This window comes from Poeciliopsis prolifica, unplaced genomic scaffold, assembly GCF_027474105.1.
Source record: "Poeciliopsis prolifica strain line A6 unplaced genomic scaffold, Auburn_PproV2 SCAFFOLD011, whole genome shotgun sequence".
Classification (NCBI taxonomy): Eukaryota; Metazoa; Chordata; class Actinopteri; order Cyprinodontiformes; family Poeciliidae; genus Poeciliopsis; species Poeciliopsis prolifica.
Genome location: NW_026562386.1, coordinates 9,024,703 through 9,052,066, shown reverse-complemented (window position 1 = coordinate 9,052,066; position 27,364 = coordinate 9,024,703). Strand labels below are relative to the sequence as shown.

Below are 27,364 nucleotides of genomic sequence, written 5' to 3'. Positions count from 1 at the left end.
CACAATCAGGAACTATATTTAAAAATCTGAGAGAAGACAGAAAAACATCACATTTTCACACTCTGTGTGTTTATTAGGTAAATAAATTTAAAAATAGAAACATTTAGATAAAATACATGCTCAACTTTAGAAACAGAAATAAACACATCAAGAGTCGATTCATAAAAAGCATCAAGGGTCAGGTGAGCATATCAGCAGCTTCAATGACAATGTCATAGCCACACTTTTAAAAAGCCTCCATTTGTCCATGAAGATGATATCCTCTTCAACATTGCACGTTGTCGCTGATGCTCAGGCTGCTTGAAGGACCGATGAAGGTCGATAATTGATGAAAACTAACTGAAAAGAGCGACCGAGGTGGTAGTCACTGAATGTTCGGTCGGGGTTTGAGAATGAGTTTTCCCGTCTGTCAAGACATTTCAATAAAATATTGTTAAATTCATAGAAAGATGAAAGGTAAATTTCCCAGGAATCGACAATCTTACATCATCACAGGACATGTTGTATTCTGCTAAAACTGTGCGGCAGCGGGCAGCAATTCTGAAAGTGCAAACGTCAAGGAAAAAACTACAACCAAGTATGTAAAAAAAAACAACCAAAAAAAAAAAAAAACATTCTGTTTAACTCAAAACAAAATGAACTGTTCCACATTATATTTACTACTGCAGAAAAAGGATACATCGAAGGTGCCACAACTCGTTTGTGTATCCCAGCAAAGAAGAGCGCTATTAGGGTGATGCAGCTGATGGTGAAGAAGGGATGATTCCAAAGTGATGAAAGAAAAGAAACCTGCAAATCAAGAAGGGAGAGAAGCACCGTTAGGAAAGTTTGGTATGACAAAGTTTTACTTTTTTTTCTCTCATCTGATCAAAACTCAGGAGTATTTTTCGATTACATTGAAATCCCATAAAGCAAACATTCTCTTGAAACTCACTGGAATTTAGCTGAAATGAGGTTTGAATTTATTTAGATTTTTTTTAAATCATACATGTAATTCTTAGAATTGCAAATCTGTGTCATATGAATGTGAGGAGAAGCTGCAGTGAAGCTGCATAATGCAAGCATGCACACAATTTGGCTTACTTCCTCAAGTAACAAACCTTCTGAGTGTCGGGGTCTATTAACCAGTTCCAAGCCCCTGTGGCTGTGCAAACAGACACCACTATCAAAATCACTGGAAAAAGAGATAAAAGAAAAACATTACAAACAATATATTGTAGTGGCTATTCAGGAATTTAGCAAAGTTGATGCATCTCTACTGACAGACTGTATATTCCCTAATCACCAAGCGTTGGAATCCTCCTACATACATGCAGTTATAAGACACAAGTAATAAAATCAATTACTCTACCTTCAATATAGAGATGCTTGAATATTAAATGAAGTATATATATTTTTTTTCTTAGAATTTCAGCCTTAAAAACACAGTAACAGTCTCAATTTAAAACATGAAGGAGCTTATAATTTGAACGTTTTTTTCCAAAGCTAAAATTACTTGTTTCAACATGCAGCTATTATGAAATGTTTGCTAACATACACATTATGCAAATTCAAAGGCTGTCCTAATATTAAGATTGTAGAAAATATACCTAGATGTTTGCCTGTAGTAGAGCTACATCTTCAACCAGCGGTGTTGATTAGGGTGCTGTACTGACATTGGGACCAGCTCAACATATGATTTATGAAAGCATGTTTGCCAATCACAGAATCAAACCCAACTACCCGTTAACACTTCCAGAGTGGCAGTCTATGTCTGAATGTGCAGCACATTTAAATGCACATTGGTATAACTTAATAATAACATTCCTTGGGAGACAAAGTTGATTAACTAGCCAGTTGTCTCGCTGCATAAAATCTAAGAAAAACCCTAATTTTCTGTCCACTACAGTTCCAGAGACAGCTGCCTCAATGTAAGGAATACTTATATGTCCTTACATGATGGTGATTCTTTATCTTGTCAAACAAGTAGCGCCATAATACAATCATGCCTACAATCTACATCTTTAAATGTACTGTAGTAACTCAACTTTGTGCATTACAGTGGAATATGTTTCTGCAATGAGCTTGTCTAAGCCTTAAAATAAACTAATAAAAGAAATCATTAGTCAAATAAAACCCAAAATAAACACAACACATAAAATGTGTTCCTGCTAAGCATCATATTTCTATTACCTTAAAAGAGATTTATGCATTTGCTGCTATTATTCTACATGACCAGAAATACGTTTGATAAGTGAAGGTCACTTTGCTTTGGGAACATTTATAGTGACATAAACTGTTTAACCCTTCAAAGCTAATGTGAATATTCAACTTTAAATGCCAGTATGCTTTACCCTGAAGATGCTGGAAGTTACATCATGTTTCACGTCAGCAATAGCAGGTACTTACTTCTCCACCTGCCTGTTGCAGGTTGTAAGCAGGAGATATACTCCGTTAGCCTCCTCTCAAAAGCCTTCAGGTCTGTTGGAATAAGGGACACGTTCAAAAACAGTGAACATCAGAGAGTTAGGACAGACAAAGCTTTTCTGGTGACAAACTGAGTGGCTGCCAATAAACTGGGACTTTGATATGATTTACACATCAATACAACTGCTCAGTTTATAACATTTTTACTTCTAATTTAAGACATGTAAACACAGAAAACCACCGTAAAACGTTAATGTTGTTGTAAAGCCCAACATTACCCAAAGAAAATCAAAGAATAGATGTTAAACTACACAATTGTCAACTAAAAAGAAATACCTCCCTGCTAAGCTAGCAAGTATGCTAATAACCCTAGCCAGCCTTTATATCAGCTTCTATTTCCCCAACATCACAACCTCTGATTTGTCTTTTATATTTTTATTTAGAAATCTACATGACCCCTGAAACATATTTCAAACTGGGTAAAAAGAACTATTTTATGGATTTGTTACCTTCGGCCTGCTCCAAAGAATTCATGTCCTAAGCCGACAGCAGTTCGCTGTTTGGTTGTGGCTCTGCTTCCCGTCTCAAATGAAGGACCGACCTGCTGACCAATCAGAACGGGCTAAATCTTCAACCATAATTCTATTGGATGGAAAACTCAGAGGAGGGCGGGCCAAACCGTAATGTCTTTTCCTGATTTGAAACGTCACAGATTGAGGACAACAGGTGGCGCTGTTTCACGCTGAATGAAATCTCAGACGTTCCATAATGTCCCTTTGCTTTCCCATTTAAACATTATATATATATATATATATATATATAATATATATATATATATATATATATATATATATATATATATATATATATATATATATATGTGTGTGTGTGTGTGTGTGTGTGTGTGTGTAACACAATTATTAAGTAATTATTGTGATTTAAGGGTGTTTTAAACTGTAGAGTTCTTTATTTCCATAGAAAAGTGACTTGAGCACATTCATATTGGAAGAAGAAATGCTGAACAGTTAGGATTTAATTTCCTCTTATCTTAAAAAAAAGAACATAGGTTTTCCATATAAGAGTTGTACAAAATAAAGGCATTACCCAAATATATTGATGTTATTTAACAGTTTTACATTCTGAATAAAAACAAAGGAATATCATCTGATAAAAATACGCGATAAGCCCAACTTTAGTACATTCAGTTGTGATATTTTTGTCATTTAATAAACACATTCAATGCAATCATTTAAAACCCAATGCAAAAGGTTGTTTAGTATCTTCTAAATTGTGTAGGAGACCTTTTTGTTCGCAGGCTTCATTTTATTCTGTGTCTTTACATTAAACTGTTCCTTCAGGATTTGATCAACCTCATCATCAGTTATGTTTCTCATATCCAACAAATCCACTCCTTCCTCAGGTTTGTAGGTGACCTCACTGTAGACCCAGCCAATCAGAGCTTTGAATCCTGTAGGTGTTTGCAGGGAGCAGATGGACTTGTTTGTGAACAGAGAAGCTGGATCTGTTTGAAGTGTGTGGCTTTTTTCTGCGAAATGTTCTGGCTCTCGAGGCTGCAAGGTGAAGCAGAAGATCTGATATGTTTGCTTCCTGTTCACCAGGCTGGATTTGGCAAATTCTGGATTGAGAACCTTCGGTGTCCTGCCTGTCTTCTCCAGGATCCACATGTCCTCCTTTTTGGTAAGTCGAAACACGCCTGCTGCCTGCGGTTGATCCTTTCCAGAGACAAGCTCCAGCGGCTCCCAGATCTGAGACGAGACCCCAAAGCTTACATCAGCTATATAAGCCTTCCCATCAATGATAACCTTCTGGATGAGATGATTCTCCCCAGGTGGAAAGTCATTGGTGATAGTGTTGAAAACTCTGCCACCCAACATTGTGGCATTGAAGCCCATTTCTCTCAGCACCCATCCAAACAGGTAGTTGTTCTCAAGGCACCAGCCTCCCCGGCTGCTCCTCACCAACTTGTTGAAAATAGTCTCCAGGTCCATGGTGATCCACTCTCCACAGTGAATACTGAGGTTTTCAAAAGGGATGGACATGACATGCAGCTTGTGGATGGACCTCAAAGTTGCGAGATCCATTTTATCAGAGGGACCATGGAAGCCTATTCTTTGAAAGTACTCCTCCAAATTCATCTGAAAAATGTAAGATGTTATTTATTTAGCCAAATTTACTCATATGTGAAAATGAGCACACTCAGTTGGAAACACTCCAGTTTTAGCTATTTTTTTAGCAACTATGTAGAATAGACATCTTCCAAAATGCAACCCACGACAATGAACAGACAAAGAAAAACTATTTCGCCTTACCTCAACCAAGGAGTCAGAACTACTGAACAACTTCACACTAATAAAGTGCTGAGATAAGATATATGGCAGCGATTGGATTAGTTGATCATTTGCCGAGTCAGGCTAACAGAGACAGAGAACATAAGTAATCACGCAGCTTGTGCACAAAAACAGTGGGACACCTTGAACTGTAGATTTCCCAAAGCTGCAGACTTTAGACCTGCTAAACCCTGGAAGCTGATTGCACCATCAAATCTGATCCAAGGTGCATTCAAAAATAGATGACATGCAAAAAGTGACACTCATATGCTAAACATTCAACACAGAGATGTAAATCTGTATTTTCTACTGGTTTCTCAGAAATTATGAATATTAGGACTCAGAAACAGTGATTTTTAAAGCAGGCAATATTATGGCTTACACAGAGTCTATCCGCCCGCCCGCCCATCCATATCTACTAATCCTTTCATGGCTGAAAATGCATTATTTTTCAACAGGCAAAATGCAGGGTACCACTTGGACATGTCACCAGTCCAGTTTTTTGCAAAGTGACGAAGAACTCAAAACAAAACAAATTGTAATACTTTAATGAACCTCACTAATGTTAATCATGTGAAATGAAACTTTACTGTAAAATGATTTAAAAAGGAATTGTACATACAAAGGAAGCAGTAAGGTAAGCATTGCAGTTTAAGTACAAATTGCCCTCACTTAAAATGTTAGTCCAGTTTACAACAAAGAAAAGACTAAATCTGTCAAATTAATTAATATGTCACAATAAATATGTCAGAAATAATTGCACTTTGAATTTTGAAAGTTTATCTTAAAGATTATGAAAGATTTGATTTCTTTAACTTTTTTTTAATTACTCTTCTTGTTTTATTGGTATAACACACACAGTTGACCTTTCATTAATATCAGCAGTTTTACATTTCTTCAAAGTGGAGTTAGGTATGGTAAATCAATATGCTACATCTATAAAGTACATTTAAACTTTTTTAAACTAACATATACTAATATATATGATAATGCTATGCAAAACTGTTGGGTTAATGGTTTCCAAATTCTTTTGGGGTTTTTCAAAGGGTGTAAAATGTTTTGTTGCACACAGGTTTTAGTTTGTTCTGCAACTTTACATTAAACTGTTCCATCAGGACTTGATCAAGCTCATCCTCTGTTATGTTCTTCATGTCCAACACATCCACCCTTTCTTCAGGTTTGTAGGTGACCTCACTGTAGATCCAGCCAATCAGAGCTCTGAATCCTGTTGGTGTTTGCAGGGAGCAGATGGACTTGTTGGTGAAGAGGGAGGCTGGATCTCTCTGGATTCTCTGACTCTTCTCAATGAAATAATCAACCTGTCGAGGTTCCAGGGTGAAGCAGTAGATTGGCTTAGTCTCCTTCCTGTTCACCAGGCTGGATTTGGCAAATTCTGGATTGAGAACCTTCGGTGTCCTGCCTGTCTTCTCCAGGATCCAGATGTCCCCCTTATCGATGAGACGAAACACGCCTGCTGCCTGCGGTTGATCCTTTCCAGAGACAAGCTCCAGTGGCTCCCAGATCTGAGACGAGACCCCAAAGCTTACATCAGCTATATAAGGCTTCCCATCAATGATAACCTTGTGAATTAGGTGAGAATCAAGAGCACCAAAGTCTGCAATGATTCTATTAAAAGCTCTGGAGCTCAATGTTGTGGCATTGAAGCCCATTTCTCTCAGAACCCATCCAAACAGGTAGTTGTTCTCAAGGCACCAGCCTCCCCGGCTGCTCCTCACCAACTTGTTGAAAATAGACTGCAGATCCATGGTGATCCACTCTCCACAGTGAATACTGAGGTTTTCAAAAGGGATGGACATGACATGCAGCTTGTGGATGGACCTCAAAGTGGCAAGATCCATTTTATCAGAGGGGCCATGGAAGCCAATTCTTTGAAAGTACTCCTCCAAATTCATCTTACCTGAAAAATGCAAAGTACTGACTCAATTATGTCTCACAGAAATCTGTTGCAGTTATTATGATCTAATTAAAAAAAAAAATCATTCTACCTTTCACAGTGCAACCACAAATCTCACTATATTTTATAGGGATTTTATATGTGAACAAGCTAAATTGGAAAGTGGAAGAAAAATAATGCATGGTTTTGGTTAAGAGATGTTGAAAATAATGTGTCATTTTCCTAAGCATCACAGTAATGCCCTCATTTTAAAGGATACAGAATATTTTTTGTGTACTTTTCAGTGAACAACACTGGCAAAAAGTACTAATATCTGCTTTAATAGTCACTCTGCCAGACCTAAACCAAACAAACAATCTGTGGAGTTTTGTGAAGATGACAGACATCTTAGTGAACTACATAGGCGAACTGAAGGCCACTTTTAGCAAATTCACAGTAATGCGCTTATTTGTGTTGGTCTACCCCAATGGATCCATATGGTTCTCAACTGTCTTACATACACAAGTATTTTAAAACGCAGAGATATTAACCCAGGGTCGCATCTACAGCTGCACATGCAAAACTAAAATAATAGTCATTATCATAACAAAAGTCATTAGAATCATTTTATGGTTACAACTAAATCAAGACAATGTAACCTGAATAAAAGCTCGCGAGAATCGACCATCACGATAAGATGCTCTTTCTGCACGCTGCAACGAGTTCCTGCACACTGCAACGAGTTCACCGATCGATCTGGAAAACCTTTGTTCAGTGTTTTAAAAGTGAACTCTCACCTCCAGCGGACGACATTACAGCCTGCGGTTCTGGGAGTGTAGTCGCTGTTTGGTGCTGATAACACAGATAACTGCTTAGTTCTCTGAATGTGCGGCGGCCTCCAGGAATCTTGTGGCTAAGAAAAAAAATACTAAACTATGACCACTAGAGGGCACTTCAAAATAACTAAACATACCTCATTTTTCTTTCTACATTTGGTTGCACGTCATAATTTACAGCATTTCAAGGAATTGTGTTATGTTTTTAATGTGTCATACAGAAGTTAGAAGAAGATTCCTGTAGTCAAAGCTTCAAAATATTTCTACTGTTATTCTGGAAAAAAATACAAAGGTTTCCGGTTTAGAAAAAAATACATTTTAATGAACTAATTGAAATTCGACTTATCGATGCTATGATTGAGTTCAGCTGCTAAATAATTTAATTTAATTTAAAGTGCTAAGGTTAAATTTTTATATTTTGAACTTATATAATATGTAAAACTCTTCGTATTCCGCATACCGATGCAACAAAACCATAGTCCTAGATTACATAGACACCACGCGACCGCCATATTGCTAGTGGCATTTGCTTGCGGTTATAACATTAGTTTATCTCAGTGTAACAGCATGTTACTCTGAGATATAAATCTCCAACAAAAAGTCCATTGCTTTTTAAATCCAGGAGTCTTTATTGTATTATCTTTTTTATTTGTTTTGAAAGACCTTGTCACTCGCAAAATGGCGAACGCCGCTGGCGAACAGCGTCTTGTTTTCGTACGTCTATACGTTTCAGTGATCGGACGTGAATACGTAACAGATCAGGGAAGTGCTCGCCGGACTGCTCTGCCTGCTGCTATCAGTACAGTGAGCATTTCTGTCGTTGTGTTCCAGCTTTTGAAGAGGTGGGTGCCACTAGTTAATATCTGAGTGGATAGCTATGCACATTGCTGTCTGCCACAGCAGACAGCCTACATACATTGCTGTATGTAGGCTAACGCTGGGCTGTTGTGGGACTTGGAGCTTTCCAAACAGTAGCAAAAATGTAATGTGATTTACTGCAAAAATATTTTTCGTGTATCCTGTCCAATTTTGAGGAGAGCTTTAGATTTTATGCAGTTTTCAGCTTAAAAGGTATGACGTCACAATATGAGCAAACATAAAGATTATGCAAATAACCAACCAAAAGTGTTTTCATATCTGAAGATCTGTTTAAAATGTGAGGGATTATGTTTTTTATGCAGTGACCATAACTACAGATATGAGAAGTAATTTCACAACATAGAATCAAAGTTAAGGGCAAAGCTCAAGTAGATGCCATTGTTAGATTTAAAACAACAGAAGTTTGCTGTGCAAACAAATAATAAAATAAAGTCAGAATACAAGAAAAAGTAAAATACTACCAAATGGAATAAAATAACTAGAAACACGCTTAGATTGTCAATTGTTTTGATTATTTTTAAAAATGTAGTCACTTTTGTCTCTAATCTTCTAAATTTCTGTAATCTAAATTCACAGATTGCCGCTCTTGCAATGGAAAGCAGGCAGATGGACAAAAATGTGTTTTTATTGACAGGAGGTTGTGGCTATTTTGGATTTCGGTAAGAACAATTTTCCATTTATTTATCAAAATTATTAAATTTAAGCAAAGTACACTATGCAATTCTGCTTCATGTCCACAAGATGGCATAGTCACACTGTTTTTTGCTCCAAAGGCATATAAGAAAGTCTTTGATTTGGTGTATTTTTTTTATTGAAGTGTTTAGTCAAAGTAGAAGATCTGTATAAGTTTTAATGAGATTCATATTAATTTCTTTATTTGCAGCCTAGCTTGCGCTCTGCATAAAAGAGGAGCCAGAATCGCTCTATTTGACACCATTCCTCCACGCCAAGAACTTCCTGAAGACATGATGTTTGTGCAAGGAGATATTCGTGACTATGCACAAGTTGAGAAGGCCGTGTTTGGTGTAGATTGTGTGTTTCACATAGCCTCTTATGGGATGTCTGGTAGAGAGCAGCTGAATCGACGCCTGATTGAGGCAGTCAACGTTCAGGGGACGAAGAACATCCTGAGAGCTTGTGTGGAGAACAGAGTATCAAGGTTGGTTTACACCAGTACTTTCAATGTGGTTTTTGGAGGCCAAGTGATAGAGAATGGCGATGAAAGTCTTCCTTATCTGCCGCTCCACCTTCATCCCGACCACTACTCTAGAACCAAGTCCTTGGCGGAGATGGCAGTGCTACAGGCAAACGGAGCAGCTCTGTTTGGTAGCCCTGGGGTCCTGAGAACCTGTGCCCTGCGCCCAGCAGGTATCTATGGGCCTGGTGAGCAGAGGCACCTGCCTAGGATAGTTAGCTACATAGAGAGTGGGATCTTTAGGTTTGTTTATGGTAGTCCCAGCAGTTTGGTGGAGTTTGTCCACGTGGATAACCTGGTGTCTGCCCACATGCTAGCTGCAGAGGCTTTAACTTCAGAGAAGCAGCATCGCTCTGCTGGCCAGGCTTACTTCATTTCTGACGGCAGGCCGGTCAATAACTTTGAATTCTTCCGACCTCTGGTTGAAGGCTTAGGTTACCCTTTCCCGAAACTCCGCCTCCCCATCTCTCTCATCTACCTGTTTGCCTTTCTCACCGAAATGATTCACCATCTCATCGGCCCGTTCTACAACTTTCAGCCCCTGCTAACGCGCACCGAGGTGTATAAAACTGGAGTCACGCATTATTTCAGCATGGCAAAGGCCAAAGCGGAGCTGGGATATGAGCCGCAGAAGCACAACTTGGACGAGGTGGTGCAGTGGTTCAAAAGCAGAGGCCACGGGAAGAGACGTCACGGCTCCGTCTTCAGGAGATTCATACTCAACTTCCTGTTTGTTTCTGCTTTTATTGCTGTGGTTTTGTCGTTCCTGCCAGTTGCTGGCAGCTGATGAAAAGCTCTTTAAGCTGCAATCAGTCAATCAAAATGAACTTATACAGCAAAGTGTAACACAAAGTGCTTCAGATGCTTGATGAAGAGACAGATTCTTTGCTTTTTATGTTTTAATTGATTTAAAATCTTCACACTTCAACGCAGAAATCAATCATGTGTTTCATTTGAAGCTAAAAACAAAAGAAAACTCTTTGTTGCTTATAATGACTCAAACAACACTACCTCTCTGTTTTCATTCAGCCGATCGGGATAAAGACTCATAATTACATGGTTTATTGATATACTTTATCCGTATTATTAGAAGTTAATGCAGTCTGACAACTGTGATCAACATTCATTGTTTTTTTTTTTTTAAAGTCAAACTCAGAATATCAACAATGTTTTAGGAATAAAAATATGATTTTGTACACTTTCTTACATTAAAGTTATGCTCTCTCAGTAGGAGGAATTGATGGTAACTCTAAGCACTCAGCCGGACTTCCTGGGATGGATTGCTTTTTCCAACTTTCACTGTACTGTGTTAGAAACAGGGCTGAGTTACACTGTATGTAATTGGATATGAATGTGACTTGATTGAATTATTTTGAACTGCACTTGGACCAAATTAAATTCTATGTTTCTGCAGATGAATTGGATCTCATTGTAAAGTGCCTTTAAGACAGCATTTGTTACACTTTCACACTATAAATAAACAGAATGAATTTGTTTGTACAGCGTAGTACTTACTTTTAGCAGCCATGTCCTTACAGCGAATGGAAACAGAAATGTGATGTTACGCTCTACTCTATTGAAACGCTGCTAACTTGACCGTTGAGCAGCAGAAAGCCATGGACAACGTGAGTTTTCACAAAATCCTTAGTTGGAAAGAAAAACGTAGAAAAGGTGCTCTTGTAACAAGAATAAGCAGTTGCTAGAGGATTTTGAGGCAAAGCCTATTCAGCAGGTTGAGGGATATTCATTCATAAGGCGTTGACAGCCGTTGGAGTCAGAGATTCAAGAACACCAGACTGAAGTATCCAGGAAAGGATACAACTGTCACATTCCTTGTGTTAAGTCACTCCTGAACTACAGGCAAGATCAGAAGGATCTTACCAAAGCTGAAGAGGGAAAAATGCTGGAGTGTTGCTTAGTGGTCCAAAGTCGTCTTCTCAGCTAAATTTTATATTTCATTTGGAACTCAAAGGCCTAGAATCTGGATGAACAATGACAAGTCACAGAATCCAAGCTTTCTGAGAGCCAGTGTGAAGTTTTCACAGTCAATGATGATTTGGTGAGTTGTGTCATCAGTTGGTGTAGATCCATTCATTTTTATCAAACCCACCAGGAAATATTAGATCAGCTTTTAGCTAATCTGACAGACTTTTTGAAAATGCTTATTTAATTTTCCTGCTGTATTTTTCAGTGAACAACACTGGCAAAAAAGTCCTAATATCTGCTTTAATAGTCACTGTGATGGACCTAAACCAAACAAACAATCTGTGGAGTTTTGTGAAGATGACAGACATCTAAATGAACTACACAGGCAGCTGAAGGCCACTTTTAGCAAAATGGACAAAATAAGCACAACTTAATTTCTCCACAGCATTGATGAGATCTTGTAGGTAAAAGGAGCCCAGACCAAATATATACCAAGATATAATAATCAAAACTAACAGAAATATAAGCTTGAAATATACATATTAAATAAAATAATATGTTTCACTTTTTGATTTGATTTTACTGAAATTAACTTGGTAACGATTTTCTGATGCATTTTATATAGCTTATAGCTTTATAATTTGGTAACTGGCGCTAAATAAAGAATTTTTAGCGCGTTTTCTTTCAGATAAATCGTGCAATCGAGAAATAAAAAGCAGAGAAACTCCTGTTGATCTCTGCTGAGTGAACGGCGTTTCTGCTGCAGGAGGACTCGGGCCAGGTGAAGCATGCTTTGTGGCGTATTTCAGTCTGCACAGGATGAATGCAGATGTCCCCTTCTCTCTAAACTATTCTCTTCAGACTCGGGCAGCCCCTTGCTGAGTTGGTCGCAATCATTGTTTCTCTGCAGCATTAACCACATTCCAGAGAGGCGCATCGCATCCCGTCTCCTTCCCCACATTCCAGAGAGGCGAACGAGTCCGCCGCGTAAAAACGCCTTTAAATTCAAATCCCCTGCTCTCCCTGCGCACATACCGGAATAAGAAGCATATGTGTGGAATATGGGATTATCCAACACGGTCTGGTTTCCACTGAAGCGGCTGTAAGGAAAATCTAGAGGAAAAACCAACAAGGAGAAATTCCTCCGCGCAGCGCGCCATTGACTGTAAAGACCTTTCAACTTAACAAAAACTGAAGTTGACAAACGCATCGCTGTCGGCTGATACTGTGAGAAAGAGTTTGGTTTTCGGCGCTGGGAGGGAAGCGGAAGGGGACGATGCGGCTCGCGGTGCTGGTTTGCGCCTCGGCTGGAGGTTTTGCGTGAAGGAGCGACGGCTGCGCGGCGGCGTTTTGTTTTGATTTCCATGTGAAACGCAATTAGAGCTCCGCGGAGCGCAGCGCACTCTCAACTTGTTTCTCGCCTCTGGAGCGCAACATGGAGCATTATGAGGAGGACCTGGGACTCCGGGCCGCTACCCTGATGGAGGACCTTTCCCTGTACGAAGCCTACAAAGACGGGATGTACAACGCGAGGAGGGACTTGGTGATAAACCCAGATTTGGACTTCTCCGCTCCGGCGGTGGCGGGGCTGAAAACCAAGCCGATGAATGGTACCTCTGTGCTCCACCAGCAGCATCACACTTTGGAGAATTTCACGCCGGGGAATAAAGTGTACAACGCGGCTCCTGTGCGTCCCGTGAACTGCAGCCGGCCGGTTCCTGTGGATTTCTGCGCCCCTCAGAGAGACTCTCCGTACAGCGAGGAGGGCTGCTGCACCAAATCCGAAGTGGCTCTGCCGTGCTACTCTGGCACGTCCGAGAGGCACCGGAGGTACTCGTTAGAGGTGCAGGGCCACAGGTACAGCACCGGCTCCACCTTTGACGGAGTGCCTCTCAACAAAGCGGTGCCGCTGCCCGGCAACAGGTGCAACAGTGTCTGCATAACCAGCAGCCACGATGGGAGGTACGGTGCCGCCAGTCCCCGCTCCAGCCTGGCATCGTCCCTGTCCTCTCAGGAGCAAAGCAAGCATGCCAGCCCGCGATCGAGCATCAGCAGCCCGCGCACCAGCCTGGTGGTACCGGGTCAGGATAGGTACACCAGCCCCAGGTCCAGCTTGGTTCACAGTGAGGGCAACAGCATCCTCAGCCCTCGATCCAGCTATGCAAGCACGGCCAGTGACACGAGCAAACACTCCAGCCCCCGGACCAGCCTCAACAGCTGCGATTGCTGCAGCAAGCCCAGCAGCAACCGAACCAGCGGCATCAGCATGGGCTACGACCAGCGGCACACCAGCCCCAGGTCGAGCACGGCCAGCCAGTACTCCTTCACCACCAGCCCGAGATCCAGCTACTCTGACTCGCGGTACGGGCCTGTGGTCAACCACGACCTGGAGGGGTCCATGATGCTGCACGCCGCGCCGCTGGCCAGTCCCCGCTCCAGCATCTGCAGCCACGACGGGAGCGCCAGGCCGGGGAATGCGGCGAACTGCGTGGTCAGCCCGCGGTCCAGCATCTCCAGCCACAGCTCCAGAAGCTCCCGCAGCTCCCGGGGGTCAATGAGCACCTACCCGGACCTGCAGCTGCCCTCGCCCAGGTCATCCATGCTGGGCAGCGGTCTACCGGAGGACACCTTACTGCAGGAGTTCGGAGAGTCTAACGGGGCTCAGATTCGCAGCCATCTGCAGACGGTGTCCGAACCGCAGCCGCAGCTGGCTCAAGCGGGAGGGACGGTGGAGATAAGCGCCGGCTCGCCGTTCTCCTTCAGCTACGGCGTGTCGTCAAAGACGGCCTCGTCAGGGCAGAGGTATAAGTTACCTTACCAGGTGACCCCCAGCCGAGAGAATGGGCCGAGCCAGGCGGAGAAACGGCTGGAGGCGCTCACCTTGGAGCTGGAGAAGGAGCTGGAGATGCACATGAAAAAGGAATACTTTGGTAGGTTTGGTGACTTTTTGAGAAACAAGTCATTTATCTATTAGACACTAATTATTTAAGTTAGAGATACGCCAATAATCGACAACCTTAATATTCTCCTATCTGATTCATTTCTTGTTAAATTAATAAATAAAAGTCCAGTTTTTTTCTGGTTAATTAAGACATCAACAATAAACATGTCACCTTCATAAGATAATGGCCTACATAATTTTTGCCAAAAGTTTTTTTTTTTTTCTCCCTAGAATACGTTTTGGAAATAAAGCGGTGATTGCTTTTTCCAAAAATACCTTTTGGCAAAAAAAAAAAAAAAAATCACCATTATTTTAGGAAGGTAAATATATGCTTTTGATCACTAAAGGAAAAATCTTCAATCCCTTACTTTAACAGTGAGCAAAGAGCATTTTTCTTTCCCTTTATGTGTGAAATATTTACAAAATGTGGAATCAAATCTGAAAGTAAACCAGAAAATCTGTAGTAAGCGGGAAAAACCTGATTGGCGCATTTCTAATTATACCTTTTTGTTTTGATTTTGTCTGAGTTTTTCGGGAAATCAAAAAGCTTATTCTTCAGTTATGTTTTAATTCTACTTTTATTTTCATGGCGTGTGAATAAGGAGCTTAAAACAGCCATCAGAGATTCAGACGGGCTGTTTTGATTAATTGCTTTGCAGATTAGAAATCTGATCAGAGTAGCTCAGGCCCAGTCCAACAGGTTAACAGTAAAGTTCAATCAGAATTATGCAATGATGATGAGACCTTATTCCTGTGCATGTAAAACCTACCAGATTTGATACCATAAAGGAAGCAAAGTCATAAAACATCCATAAGGCATTTCAATGTAGACAGTCGCTACTAAAACCTGGAATTTCAGTGATTTTAACGGTTTCTCCGTGGTTGTCAGAGCATATTTATAGGCATTCCTTTTCTTCGAAGTCTGTTTGCAGCATGCTAATGCTACATCACCATTAACAGGTCACCCTCTGGCTGATAAGAGTCGCATTGTGGGGCAGAGCTAATGTCTTGGCAGAGCTAACATTTGCAGAAAACGGCACTGCGCTGAATGGAGCCCTCTGTTCTTTCAGAGCACACACCCTTCTGTCATTTGGAGCAGTGTGGTTGGGGTTTGTTGAAAATCAAGTGCACTTTAGGAGTTACTGAACGGGAGTGAGGGCAAGGCAAGCTCAAAGCAATCCCCTTGGTGGCATATGAGAGACATTTTTGGACTAATCACATTTGCTGTTTAAATAACCCGCCTTCTCTTTCCTTTTTTTCTGAACTTAAAAAATTTTTGTTTTTGCCACGCAGTGCGCTATCACGAGACTTTGTCTTTCAAATATGTTAGGATTGCTGAGAAAGTTCCAGTCTACCTTTAGAGTTTGCAGACAGACAAATGGTTGCAGTGAGAAAACAGTGGCTGGTTCTGTTGCCTGTGCACTTGCTCGGAGTGAGCCGAGACAGCTGTGGATTTGTTCCAGAAGAGCAGGTGAAAGCAGGGAGATGGAAGACAGGAGGGAGGGCTGTGAGGAGGAAGAGCTGAGGAGATAATGGAGGTGGTAATAGATAGAGATGGATAGAGAAAGGAGGAGGGAGGGACAAGAATGCAGTCAGACGCTCCTCAGTTTGAGCCCAATAGAGACAGCTCTGTTTCTGTAGCGACAGTGTAGAAATTGATCGCCGGGGCTTCTTTCAGGGGGCCCCAGCGATGCCTGCCAGTGGTCCCGCTCTGCCTGATCCGTGCTGCCGGCTGGCCCTTGTGTGGCCTCTGTTTGTTGTGGTTGCAGAGGAGCTGTGAATCAACAGCTGGGCCCGAAGGAAGCTTGCAAATGAAGCAGCAGAGTGAGGCCCCGCTCCACCCCGCCTCTCCAGCAGCCCCACACACCACCCAAACTCCCCCGCAAAAGCCCTTCATTAACCAGCCAGTGGGGAGTCGGGCAGCACCAGACACTTGGCACACGATCTTGGCTGGCGGGCCAGACATAGTTAGTGGGGGTCAAGTCTGATCACCTGCCCAGAATTATAATGGCAGTAGTCATGCACATGCCTGACACACACATGCTGACTTGTGGACAACAGCATGCAGTGTGGATGCTGCACTGAAGCCTCAGATATGCTGCATGTTTGAAGAGCTCACTAACATTTATGCAACGTTGCAAATAAAAAACAACAAATGCATGAGGATAGTTGTTCTTTTATATTTACTTAAAATGTAAATGTGAGATCTTCATGTTGCAATATTAGGCTACATTAGTTCTGTTAGACAGCATGTGTAAACTAAACAGTCTTAGTATTTCTTAAATCAATTTAATGGCACTTTTTCATTCCTTTCATCTGTACTGCAAATATAAGTCCAGCTGAAACAATTAATTGTGAATAATCGATTACTTAAATAGTCATTAAATAATTCTATAATCAATTGTTAACTGGAAAATACAGACTCCAAAAAGACCATTTGCTGACAGAACAACACATTCAGAGCATTAATTCAGATAAAAGTGTACAAAAAATATATTTACACAGGAAAAAATCTTTTGTCTATAAATTTGTTATAACTAAAGTTTGTCAAGTGGCTCAGTTTGTATTTCCCCTGGTTCAAATTCTGGAAAGTATAAAGATTCCCTCACCAGTTTTTTAGTATTTTAGACATTTAAAACAAAATAAATAATCAATAATTATCAATACTGACTGATATGAAATGCTTATATCCCTCAACTTAGTCAAACCTCAGGTATTACAGTGCACTTAATCCACTTTTTCCACTTTTTTTCCTTCAACATACATCATGTGTTGTAAGAGCACATCTGTAGAGATTCTGTTTTATTTAGCAGCAATGCAGTAGAAACAAAACCTGACACTGCAGAAGTTCTCAGAGTTCTTATTTTTGGTCTGTAGGAAGCCAAAATCTCACAGGATGGCTGTTAAAGTTTGATGAATCAGGCTGTGCAAGTCTGCTTACAACCCACAGCACATACACCGTTTTTGGTCAAAGTAACATAATCTTTGTAAGATTCTAATCATATATTCCAATAACATTACATAATCCCAAGCTGTGTCATCATTACATCCAGTTAGTTGGAAAGAGTTTCCTCTGTTTGTTCTTCAGTATTAGATTTCAGTGATATTTCCATTTTCCCCTGAAAGGCTCAAAATACATATGAATCTGACACCAATAATACTTTCTCACAAGAACAGACTGCCATCTGAAACATCGACATTACGGCTGGGAAAGCCGCAAATGTATGTTGCGTTAAGTGATGGTGTTTTATTTTTAACCGTGGAGTGCAGGCTGCATCCTGTCCCTGCCAAATCTACATGTTCTGACATGGGCACATGAGAGATCCTGCATCCTGTTTTCCAATGATTAACAAAGAGCGCTCTGGAGATTTCCCCCATGTCCTGTAAGACCATAACCACATCCTCACTTCAGAGACACTCCAGGATTTATTGCATGTGGGTCAATAAATCACGCTTACTATTAATGTTTACAAGTTGACGCGTGAAAATTCAAAAGTCTTGCTAGCACATGGTGTGGGGTTGTTAAGTAACAGCAGCAGCAGAGCTTCAGCTAGATGGAAGAAAGATGTGAAGGTAATTCGATGGAGCTGGGTAAATAAATCATCCTCCTCTGTTTAGTTGTTGGGAGTCAAAGCCAAAGAGTCATGGTGGGAGATCGTTTGCCACGGATTATTCATTCAATGAAGCCTTACAAAAGAGTAAGATATAATAGGATCCATATCTCTAGTGCAGTGCCTTGCAAAAGTATGCATACCCTTTGAACTTTTCAACATTTTGACATGCTACAACTTCAAAGCTGTCTGTAATTGAGAAATGGAAGAAAAACAATACACAGTTTTCAACCCCAGACTTATATTTGCTTTGTAGGACAACATTTTGTTGTAGTTCTTACTGTAAATCTTTTGGGTTATGTCTTCTACTGAAGTTCATTCGCTGTCACTTAGACTGGATGGAAATGTCTATATGTATCAATTTTCAAGTTTTGCCTAAATATAGGTCTGGACTTTGACTGGGCCATTCTAAAACATGAATATCCTTTAAACTAAAAGTCTGCAACAGGTGGTCCTTTGGACTTTCCAAAATAGCTAAAAATTATATAGAAGCTTTTTAAATATAGGTACAAAACAAATGCAGGCCATGAAACAATCGCATTGAATTTGCACAACAAATTGACACCAAATTTACTTTTAGATCTATTTTCTTGTCATCATGTTGGCAACTACATACTTTTCTTTATTTATATATTTTCTGCGAATTATCATCCCATAGAAGAATATGTGTCCATCCTATTTTTTGCAAAAGTGTTATTTTTTTAAATTTATTATAAAACAACTCAACCGAAAATCAGTCCAGACCCCTGACCTAAACCATTTTGTCGTAGTTCTGGTTTGTGTACTTAGGTTTTATTTCTTTTCTTACTGAAATATAAATTCCTTTCTTAGTCTCAAGTCTTTTGTCCTGAATTCTTGTTAAAGTAAGACATCACCTGTCTCTGCCACTTCCATGTCTCACCTTGGGGAAACATACAAGTGGCAGTTAAGTCATCCAACGGGCAAATTTATGGTAAATAACTAATATTTTCTGTCTTCCTCGTCTCTTGCGCTGTAATTTTAGGTGGACAGTCATGTCTTGGAACGTTTACAGCTCTGACATGCTCTTTCCATTTTTAGATGATGGATTTAGGAAAGCTCTGTTAGATGTTCAAAGCTTGGGATTTTGTTTGATAACCTCACCTGCTTTAATCTTCTCCACAACTTTATCCTTGACCTGTCTGCTGTGCTCCCTGGTTTGTGATGTGGTTTGTTCTCAAATAAACCTCTGAGGCCTTCACAGAGCAAAAATATTTATAGTAAGATTAAGTTACACACAGGTGGAATCTATTATCTAATTAGGTGACTTGTAAAGAAAATTGGTCAGATGTGAGGATAAGAATAAACGTCTCATCTCCCCACTTTTCAGACTTGTATTTGGAAAAATAATCGTTAATCATGTGTAAATTCAAAAACTATTCCTGAATATACATAATAACATAAAACTTTGGGGCTAAAGCACAGTGAATTTATTTTGGGTTCATTGTTGATTCACATAATCAACAATGATCATGTGATCATTGATTTTTCTTCTTTACACTTTTGGCCTGTGAGGCACCAGCCAGTGACAAGGAAGCCTAACATCAGGGTGATTAATTCAATTTCACAACCAATAATTGTCCAAATTGCGACTAATATACAATATGCTAAATTACTCTTAGCATGTTGCACATCAACCACATGATTTTCATAGCCATCAACAACCTTCTGGCATAATTTTGGATGCATTTTCGACCACTGTCTTGGTAGGATTGATAGCTGAATTAAATTGGTTTGTTTCTTGGCACAGAAATTACTTTCAAGCAGTCCTCACATTTTCAAGGCATTTGAGTTTAAGGCCATGCCAGAATCATTCATATTTGCCTGCTTTGTCCGCTTAATCACAAGTTTTAATGTATTTGTGTTCATTGTCCTGTTGGAAAGGCTTTTTGTTGAAGTTTCAAACTTATAGCTGTTAATTTAATGTGAAGTTGATCAATTTGTCTCCTCACTGGTTGAATGCTCTCCAGCAAAGTCACAAAAATAGACCCACAGCATGATTTTAACACCATCACCACCATGCTTCACAGTTAATGCGATGTTATTACTGAACATTGTAACCAATGTGTCTTCTATTAGAGGACAGCTGTGTGGTAGTAGCTGTGTGTGTCAGCAGAACAAAACCCCTGACAGATTTAAAACTGATTTATAGAAATGGCCTTCGCAATTTCTGACTTCAAGCCCATTGACAACACAAAAAAATAAGGGTCCACCTGAGTCAAATGAGCTTTACCATTCCTTGCACAAAGAGTGGTGAAATCTCCAGGAAAAATGATGCCAGACGCTTGTTGATGCTTACAAAAACTCTGCATCACTGACATCCGAATTGATGATGTCATTGATGCAGAGTTATTAAATGAGTGTATATAATCTTCTGGGTGTCGTTGTTCTGATTGTGACGTAATCTGTATTTGAAAGGTTTGTGTCTGACTTTTTGAAGGCAGATGGGAGCAGTTATGAATTGGAGGAAGGAGTGTTAATTTAGCCACTGTCAGTTTTAGTTTAGTACAATTGGTTTGCAAGTTCAGTCAGTTCATCCGGATGCTAACTCTTTGGTGCTTGCGTGGTCGAAACATCATCCTTTTGTTTGTACACATATGGTTTCTACTTCTCTGAAATAGTGCACACAAGTAGACTGTTGTATTGAATTTTTGGTGTGTTCTGTTATTCATTCATTTCTTATAAACATCGAAGCAGGAAACACATATTCCAACAGTGCTTCCATGTCTCTGTTTTCAGGCCATCGAAGTAATGAAAAAATTGAATTAAGGTTTGTTTTGTATTTAATTCAACGCAACTTTCACCGGAACTGTTGCGAAATAATTACCAGCGCCACAACAACATCGCAAGCACTGTGCATATGCTTCAAATGCATTCTGAAAAATCTGTATTTCAATGATAAATGCAAGTATTTATTTCCTCACATGAGGGGAGGGGCATTGGCGTTCAGATCCCCTGTTGGGATCTTGTACGATGTTGCATCCTGTGGGTACTCTGACCCAAGACTCACCCCATCAAGGCTCTGACCCTGCACTCGCTGAGGAATGTGACCTCAATGAAGGTTGTCTTGTGTTAGAGAGATTTTAGATCGTTAAGCTTCTGCTGCTGCTGTCTATCAAACCGTATGAGACACTGCTTTCTTGTTTGCTAACTGAAGATGACAGTAGTTTGTGGAGCCGGTTACTTCGTGGGGGACGGTGGATGGTTTTTGTTTGTCGGTTCAGCAGAGCATCATCACCCAGTGTCTGGCCAAACCACCTGTATGCATAAATATCTGTGCAATAGATGTAGGTGCAACTCACCTACATAATAGGTGATAATAATATTCAAATAAGTTTGAAATGAAATGACCAATTTCTGATTTAACAATTTTTTTCTCATTTTTGTCGTAAAAAGTGACAGAAAATATTTTAGAGAAAATATTTCTAAAAATATGGCTGAAAAAAGGGATTTCATAGGCCCAGTGTATGGGAATTTCTGCTTAATTACCAGACTATGGTCATAATATTAAAATAATAATGGCACAATTTTACTAGAAGACCTAAAATTACGAGAAAAAGTATTTTCAATGAGAAAAAGCGGAACCTGATGTGACCAGTTCAATCTGTGGTTTTCTTCAAAATAGAATCAGTCGTTTACTCAAAAACATCTGCTGATAATTTGATGCTGATGTGTTTAAAGATGATGTATCACTTCACTAGATGCGCAACATTCCTTACATTATTTTTTTTGTTTATTTTTTGTTAGCATTCTTTAAAAAATTACTATTTTCTTGTCCTAACATTGCAACTATATTCTTGTCAAATTATGACATTCTTCTTGTAGTTTAGAAAAAATAAAAAATTGTAGTCTGGCCCTAACACTCCATCAAGAAGTTCACATAAATTCAAAGTCCACTTAAATAGAAGATGTAAAGCACAGTTGTCAAACAACTGGGAATGCTGATGTCACTCTCAACAATAGAAACACAAGAAGTTTTCAAAAAGTAAATTTTCAAATAGTAATAATTTAGTCTACCACACTTTCACCTTCCACTCAACTTTTCATTAATATGCTTTGGGATCTATATGAGGGCTGTTACTTAACATTTTGGTATGAAAAAGTATTTTTTGGTCTTTTGAAGGATGTTACCTCTGGGCTAAGCAATGTATGTACAAGTTTTCACTCAGTTTGTAAGTAAAGTATGTTTCCCTCTTTTATATAATTGCTGCAATAAATCAACGTTTTAAACATATTCTGTTGTCAAGATATATCTATATTTAGATTTAGAGGATTTTGATTTAGTTAGATTAACTTGGTATGTTTGATGTGCTAGGCTGAATATTTTTTAGTTAAGTTCTTTGGGAATTTTAAGGTGAAAATGACTCTTTGGCTGATCAGTTTGACATTTCTTGTAAAAATGAAAAGTACAGGAGCATTGTCTTTATATTGGAATGCATCTCCCATCCACGTTGTTTCCTCTCAAGGCTTTTTTTATATAATCTTCAGCTTTCGTCAAGTCGTCTGCCTTCTAACAGTATGATGTAATGCACGGAAATGACAAAAGGGAGCCTTGTACAAGGAGTCTCAATTTATTCATGAAATATTTATTTTGATTTAACATTTACACTCCCTCCCTTTTTTTAGCAGAGCTGCGTGTCTAGAACAATTTGTTAAAATGTATGTTTTAATGACAAACCTCTGAATTTCCTAATTCTGTTTGCCTTCAAAGGTGATCGGAAGCCCAGAAAGCTGAGTAATAATTATAATAGTAGAAATAAAGCTAGAGCAGAAAGACATCTTCCCTTTGTCTAACAAGAAAGAAGTCGGGGATGACATTGTTGCACACCCAGAAATTCTTCCTCATGTCTGTATTGTGACACATGCAGTGTGTTTTGCTGTCTTATAAAGCTTGATCTCTTTATTCTGCTGCTTTTTCTGAGAATATACATAACAGACAATAACAAAGCCATTGTCTATGACAGGTATCTGTGTGAAATGTGGGAAGGGTGTGTACGGGGCCAGCCAGGCATGCCAGGCCATGGGGAACCTCTACCACACCAACTGCTTCACCTGCTGCTCATGTGGTGAGTAACACGCCGACCTGAATCATAGCTAAAGTTTTTTTTGCAGTTATTTTATTGACGCTTTAATGAACTTTAGAACTACAGTGTCTGCAAATAAATGAAGAAAATGGGTAAGAGTTACTGAATCCAAAATGTTCAGATTGAGTATGCGTCATACAAAGTCTGTTTTGTATTTATGAATGGAGCTAGCGTCACACTTCTCTGCTTTCTCTGTGAACAATTTTCATCCAAGAGTTATTAATTTTTCACTGGTCTTATTACTATAGTGATTTCTTCACTATAGTAATGAAGAAAGGTAGAAAGGTACATAATTCCTCACCATAGAAAACATTCTGTGAACTAGTTAAAGAGAAATATCAACAATTTGTGACTATTTAACTTTATTTGAAATAACTCCGCAGACTGGAAATTGGTATTTAACTAGTTTAAATCAGTTATTTTAACAAAATTAAGGAATATTCATAGCAAATTGTAATCGAATGATAAAAACAGTATTTTTTTCCAGAGGGAGAGCATTTTACAGTGTCTTGTAGAAAAAGAAATGGCTGACTTTGTATTCATGTCACTGCAGGGGCTTTCTGTTGTCATTGCTTTTAAACATCAAGTTTGAAATTTTTTATTCTTTTGACAGTGAGAGAGACACGGGTTTTTCAGATGTGATGCTGGATTGGACTCACTGTTCTGTGACAGTTTGAAAGGAAGCACGAGGAACAGTTTTTCGCATAAAATCTAGGAATTTCGTCTTCTTTACTATATATTATAACATCCTTTAATGAATCCAGAGAAATCTGTTACTGCGTCCATACATGCAAAAAAAAAGTTAAAGTGGAGCCATTAGGCTTTTTATAGGTGCAAAGTTAAACCTTTATATATATATATATATATATATATATATATATATATATATATATATATATATATATATATATATATATATATATATATATATATATATATATATATATATATATATATATATATATAGCACAAGAATGGGGAAGTTGGCCAAATGCAGCAGAGAAAACATCACCCCCTTCCACTTTTTTTGCTTGTTTGTTTTGTTTTGTCTTTTTAAATAAAACATAATGCTGCTTGTGTTGCTTCATTAATAAATCATAAGCTGGTTTCGCAGTTTACATCAAAACTATCTCATGCCTACGAAATGTTCCTCAATAATGCAGCAATGAAATAAATTGTTTAGTTATTGTTCTCTTTCTTCACAAAATACAGTAAGGTTTTGTGTTTGTTGGTCATTTCTTTTCGGGTTTTTTTTTTTTTTTTTTTTGGACGCCCCTGTCACCCAACTCTGGACCACCTCTCCTGTTTCCCGTGGAAACAAGAGGAAGATGGTTAGAGTGAGCCTTTCAGCCTCGATCCATTCTTATGTGTAGCATGTATACTGATCCTTCACCTCGACCCCTTGGGCTCTGGAAGAACTGCTATAATTTACATGTAACCAAAGCCACATAGTTTCCGATTTATTGTGTGTCGAATGAAAGAGGGGCCAGATGCCGAGTGTCTAGTTGCTGAGGTTGCGAGGTATTCTGTGGAAAACAAGCCTCAGGTCCAGTTGGAAGCTGTTTAATCGGCCTTATGATACTTTTACAGTTTGCTTAGAGGTCATCTTTCAGTGATTGAACAAAGAAATTGTGTCATTAGGTCTTTGAACCTGATCTCGACTGAACGTGTTAACTGAGTTAGACGTATCTGGATTTAAACGGAAAACAAAGACCTGAGAGGTTTATCAGAGGAATCATTTCCACGATTCATCAGCAGGTCATTTTCGGAGATTCAAGTCGCTTAGCAGGCTAACCCACCTCTCAGGATAGTTTATTGGTAACACAAACGACATAATCTATCAGTTGACCTCTTGTAAATGGGAATGTTTTCTTTTTATGCAGTGTTTTGCAGGCCTCTGAGAAGTTTAGTTTCAAAGTGCCTGCAGTTGTCATAACACACTCCAGTGATTTATGAGGAGCTGCGTTCTCATGTCTTCAGTTAGTTTTTTGGTTTCTTTTTTTTTTTGGTGCAGAAATCCTCTTGAAGTCTGGAACTCCGCAGTGAGGCCGAGTTTGCTGAGACATTGCTCGCTGGTAGCCTTGGGCTTTGTTTAACCATGCATAATTGAGCCCTCCTCTTGGCTTACTCCCATGGTTGCACCCTTTTTTCATGAGATGGCCAAGAATGCAACCCTCCCCACCACCACTTCAGCCAGCCATCCCTGGAGGACCTCAATCACACACACACACGCACCCCTGCACACACACACACACACACACACAGAGTGACAAAGTGTACCAGACCTGCTTATCAGAGAGGGCAGGCCTGCTATGGACTCACTTTAAACGGCACACGCATGCCAAAATGATTGTGGACTTGCTCTGCCACACGTACAAAAGAGGAAGTTGTTTCGGGTCTGTTGAACACTGATTTCTGTCTTTCAGGCATTGCAGTAAATATGTTGCTTGGGGCTGGTCATTTTGTCTTGGAGTTGCACACTTTTATCTGAAGTCCCAGAGTGATAGTTTACCTTTTTAGGAGTTTAGTTGTGTGAATAGATACATGTAGTCAGAACAAGGGTTACAATAGTTGTTTTTTTTAAATTATAGTTCAATTTTATTTCATTCTCACTTTTTGTTTGTCTAACTCAGTTAGTTTTAATTTATTTTTAGTGTTTGCTAGTTTTTATTAGTGATAAGCTAAATATTGTTTAGTTTTTCTCAGGAACTCCACACTAAAGAATGTAGCTTTAGTTTTTATCTGCTGAAAGTATTGTATTGTGATTATGTATACATCGATTGCCCAAGAGAAAATACCATTTTCAAAAAATTGATTCAATTTAGCGAAATTTTGCATAATTGTCACCACCATGAGTATGGAGGATGGTAATTTAACGTAAACTTCTTGTGTGGGGAAAAAAAATAATAATTTCACATCAGTTCTACTGGCTATTACATAGATTCATAATCGTGAAAACAAAAGATGACACAGCTGTAATTTCAGTATGTTTTAACTAGTTTTATGAATTCACAATATAGTTCCAGTTAGTTTAAAATTCCCCCCATTGATTACAATTTTATTTATTTCAGTTAACAAAAAGGCTTTTTCAATTTCATTTTCAACTCTTGGTCAGTACCTTACCTGCTTCATCAAAGCAATTCTGTTTAGAAAATCTACATTTCTATTGGAAAAGTGTGGTACAAAGACATGACGGGGAAGGAGTCTGGGTAGTCAGGGAAGTGTGAGAGTCACAAAAGTATTGAACTTTTCTGCAGCTTCATAAGAAGATGAAATATTTTAGTGGTGCACGACAAATCGGTTCATGTGGAGGACACAGAAACCTCTAGCATCAGAGGGGCTTACTTCAAAATGTCAAACCTAGCAGTAAACAAACGGTTCACAGCAACCCCTTCTGTGGAGTGTTGAAATATGGTGGTGGCAGCATCACACTGCAGAGATGTTTTTGTTTTCTACATCTGCTCAGAGCTGATAGGAAGATGGAGGGAGCAAAATGATTTTTAGAAAGAAATTGTCAGAAGTTGTAAAAGTCATAAAATTTGACCAACCAGCAGGATGACGACACACATGTTGCTCACTCACTCCACTTCTTCTCGTTAGCCAGTTAGCATCACCTGGACAGCTCATAGTTGCTCATATCTGTGTTAGAGTAAGGAGGACTCGGGTGTCGGACTGGAGCTGACAGCAGTTGGATTAAATCTGAGAAGTTGAAGATTGATTTGTTTTAAAACTTGTCCAGCATGTTTACATTCTGAAGCAATAAATTACTCTCAGTTACGATTTTAAATATATATATATATGCTGTTCAAAAAGTCTGCAGCTTGCAGGAAACGAGTAGATGTTCTCATTAGCAGAGAGAACGGTCGGTGAGCTGTGGCTAACGAGCCGGGAGAAGTGGTGCGTTTTTGACACCCTCTATGTAACATTTCTGCTTTGTTTGGGCTTGTGGGTAAAATAATAACCTGAAGACTGGGAGGTGTGAGAAATGCAAGTTTAAGCCAAAGTGGTACATTTAAATAAACCATTTATATGTTTTTTGATCTTTTGCCTCATTTACATCTTCCTTTAGTCTGAAGTTGATTCAGTTCAGTAAGGTATGCAAAATCAATTTTAAGTATGTTTTGTAGAAGCAGGCGACCAGACCAGTTGAAAATACATGAACTAGAACCTTTGGTAAAATATTGACTTCAAAGCAAAATATGCAGAAAGGTGGAAAGTGAAGAAGC

At 39.3% G+C, this 27,364-nt stretch overlaps 5 protein-coding genes across 6 annotated transcripts in view; 2 read left to right on the top strand and 3 right to left on the bottom strand.

The window, feature by feature from the left end:
• Window positions 1–47: 47 nt before the first annotated feature.
• cnep1r1 (CTD nuclear envelope phosphatase 1 regulatory subunit 1) lies at window positions 48–2,996 on the bottom strand. The gene is made up of 6 exons (XM_055036804.1): window positions 2,916–2,996; window positions 2,389–2,460; window positions 1,101–1,174; window positions 680–789; window positions 486–540; window positions 48–406 (listed from the first exon to the last, which is right to left on the bottom strand). Exons 1-6 carry the CDS (start codon window positions 2,938–2,940, stop codon window positions 365–367), a joined length of 378 nt encoding a protein of 125 aa, XP_054892779.1. The 5' UTR covers window positions 2,941–2,996; the 3' UTR covers window positions 48–364.
• A 361-nt stretch (window positions 2,997–3,357) lies between these two features.
• LOC129364260 (arylamine N-acetyltransferase, pineal gland isozyme NAT-10-like) lies at window positions 3,358–5,130 on the bottom strand. The gene is made up of 2 exons (XM_055036812.1): window positions 4,737–5,130; window positions 3,358–4,562 (listed from the first exon to the last, which is right to left on the bottom strand). Exon 2 carries the CDS (start codon window positions 4,560–4,562, stop codon window positions 3,690–3,692), a length of 873 nt encoding a protein of 290 aa, XP_054892787.1. The 5' UTR covers window positions 4,737–5,130; the 3' UTR covers window positions 3,358–3,689.
• Window positions 5,131–5,299: 169 nt separating this feature from the next.
• Window positions 5,300–7,544, bottom strand: LOC129364259 (arylamine N-acetyltransferase, pineal gland isozyme NAT-10-like). The gene is made up of 2 exons (XM_055036811.1): window positions 7,446–7,544; window positions 5,300–6,672 (listed from the first exon to the last, which is right to left on the bottom strand). Exons 1-2 carry the CDS (start codon window positions 7,459–7,461, stop codon window positions 5,795–5,797), a joined length of 894 nt encoding a protein of 297 aa, XP_054892786.1. The 5' UTR covers window positions 7,462–7,544; the 3' UTR covers window positions 5,300–5,794.
• sdr42e1 (short chain dehydrogenase/reductase family 42E, member 1) lies at window positions 6,260–11,058 on the top strand. Of its 2 annotated transcripts, none has more exons than XM_055036809.1 (3): window positions 6,260–6,346; window positions 8,940–9,022; window positions 9,247–11,058. In XM_055036809.1, the coding sequence occupies exons 2-3, from the start codon at window positions 8,955–8,957 to the stop codon at window positions 10,343–10,345; spliced, it is 1,167 nt and encodes a 388-aa protein (XP_054892784.1). In that variant the 5' UTR covers window positions 6,260–6,346; window positions 8,940–8,954; the 3' UTR covers window positions 10,346–11,058. The 2 variants fall into 2 exon arrangements, with proteins under 2 accessions (XP_054892784.1, XP_054892785.1); XM_055036810.1 differs by lacking the exon at window positions 6,260–6,346 and adding an exon at window positions 7,545–8,326.
• A 1,310-nt stretch (window positions 11,059–12,368) lies between these two features.
• The window catches only part of wtip (WT1 interacting protein), a 28,839-nt gene continuing 13,843 nt past the window's right edge, over window positions 12,369–27,364 (top strand). Inside the window, exons 1-2 of the mRNA XM_055036952.1 lie at window positions 12,369–14,414; window positions 23,019–23,120. Coding sequence (XP_054892927.1) covers window positions 12,920–14,414; window positions 23,019–23,120 — 1,597 coding nt within the window. The 5' untranslated portion in view covers window positions 12,369–12,919. The remainder of the gene's footprint in view (window positions 14,415–23,018; window positions 23,121–27,364) is intronic.

Bases quoted from the DNA above. Each gene is read 5' to 3' on its own strand.
- cnep1r1 (XM_055036804.1), bottom strand. From the start codon at position 2,940: ATGAATTCTTTGGAGCAGGCCGAAG. The intron at 1,175-2,388 runs GTAAGTACCTGC...CTCTTTTTCCAG, and splicing joins TGCAACAGGCAGGTGGAGAA to TGATTTTGATAGTGGTGTCT. The intron at 407-485 runs GTAAGATTGTCG...ATGTCTTGACAG, and splicing joins ACAACATGTCCTGTGATGAT to ACGGGAAAACTCATTCTCAA.
- LOC129364260 (XM_055036812.1), bottom strand. From the start codon at position 4,562: ATGAATTTGGAGGAGTACTTTCAAAGAATAGGCTTCCATGGTCCCTCT.
- sdr42e1 (XM_055036809.1), top strand. From the start codon at position 8,955: ATGGAAAGCAGGCAGATGGACAAAAATGTGTTTTTATTGACAGGAGGT. The intron at 9,023-9,246 runs GTAAGAACAATT...CTTTATTTGCAG, and splicing joins TGTGGCTATTTTGGATTTCG to CCTAGCTTGCGCTCTGCATA.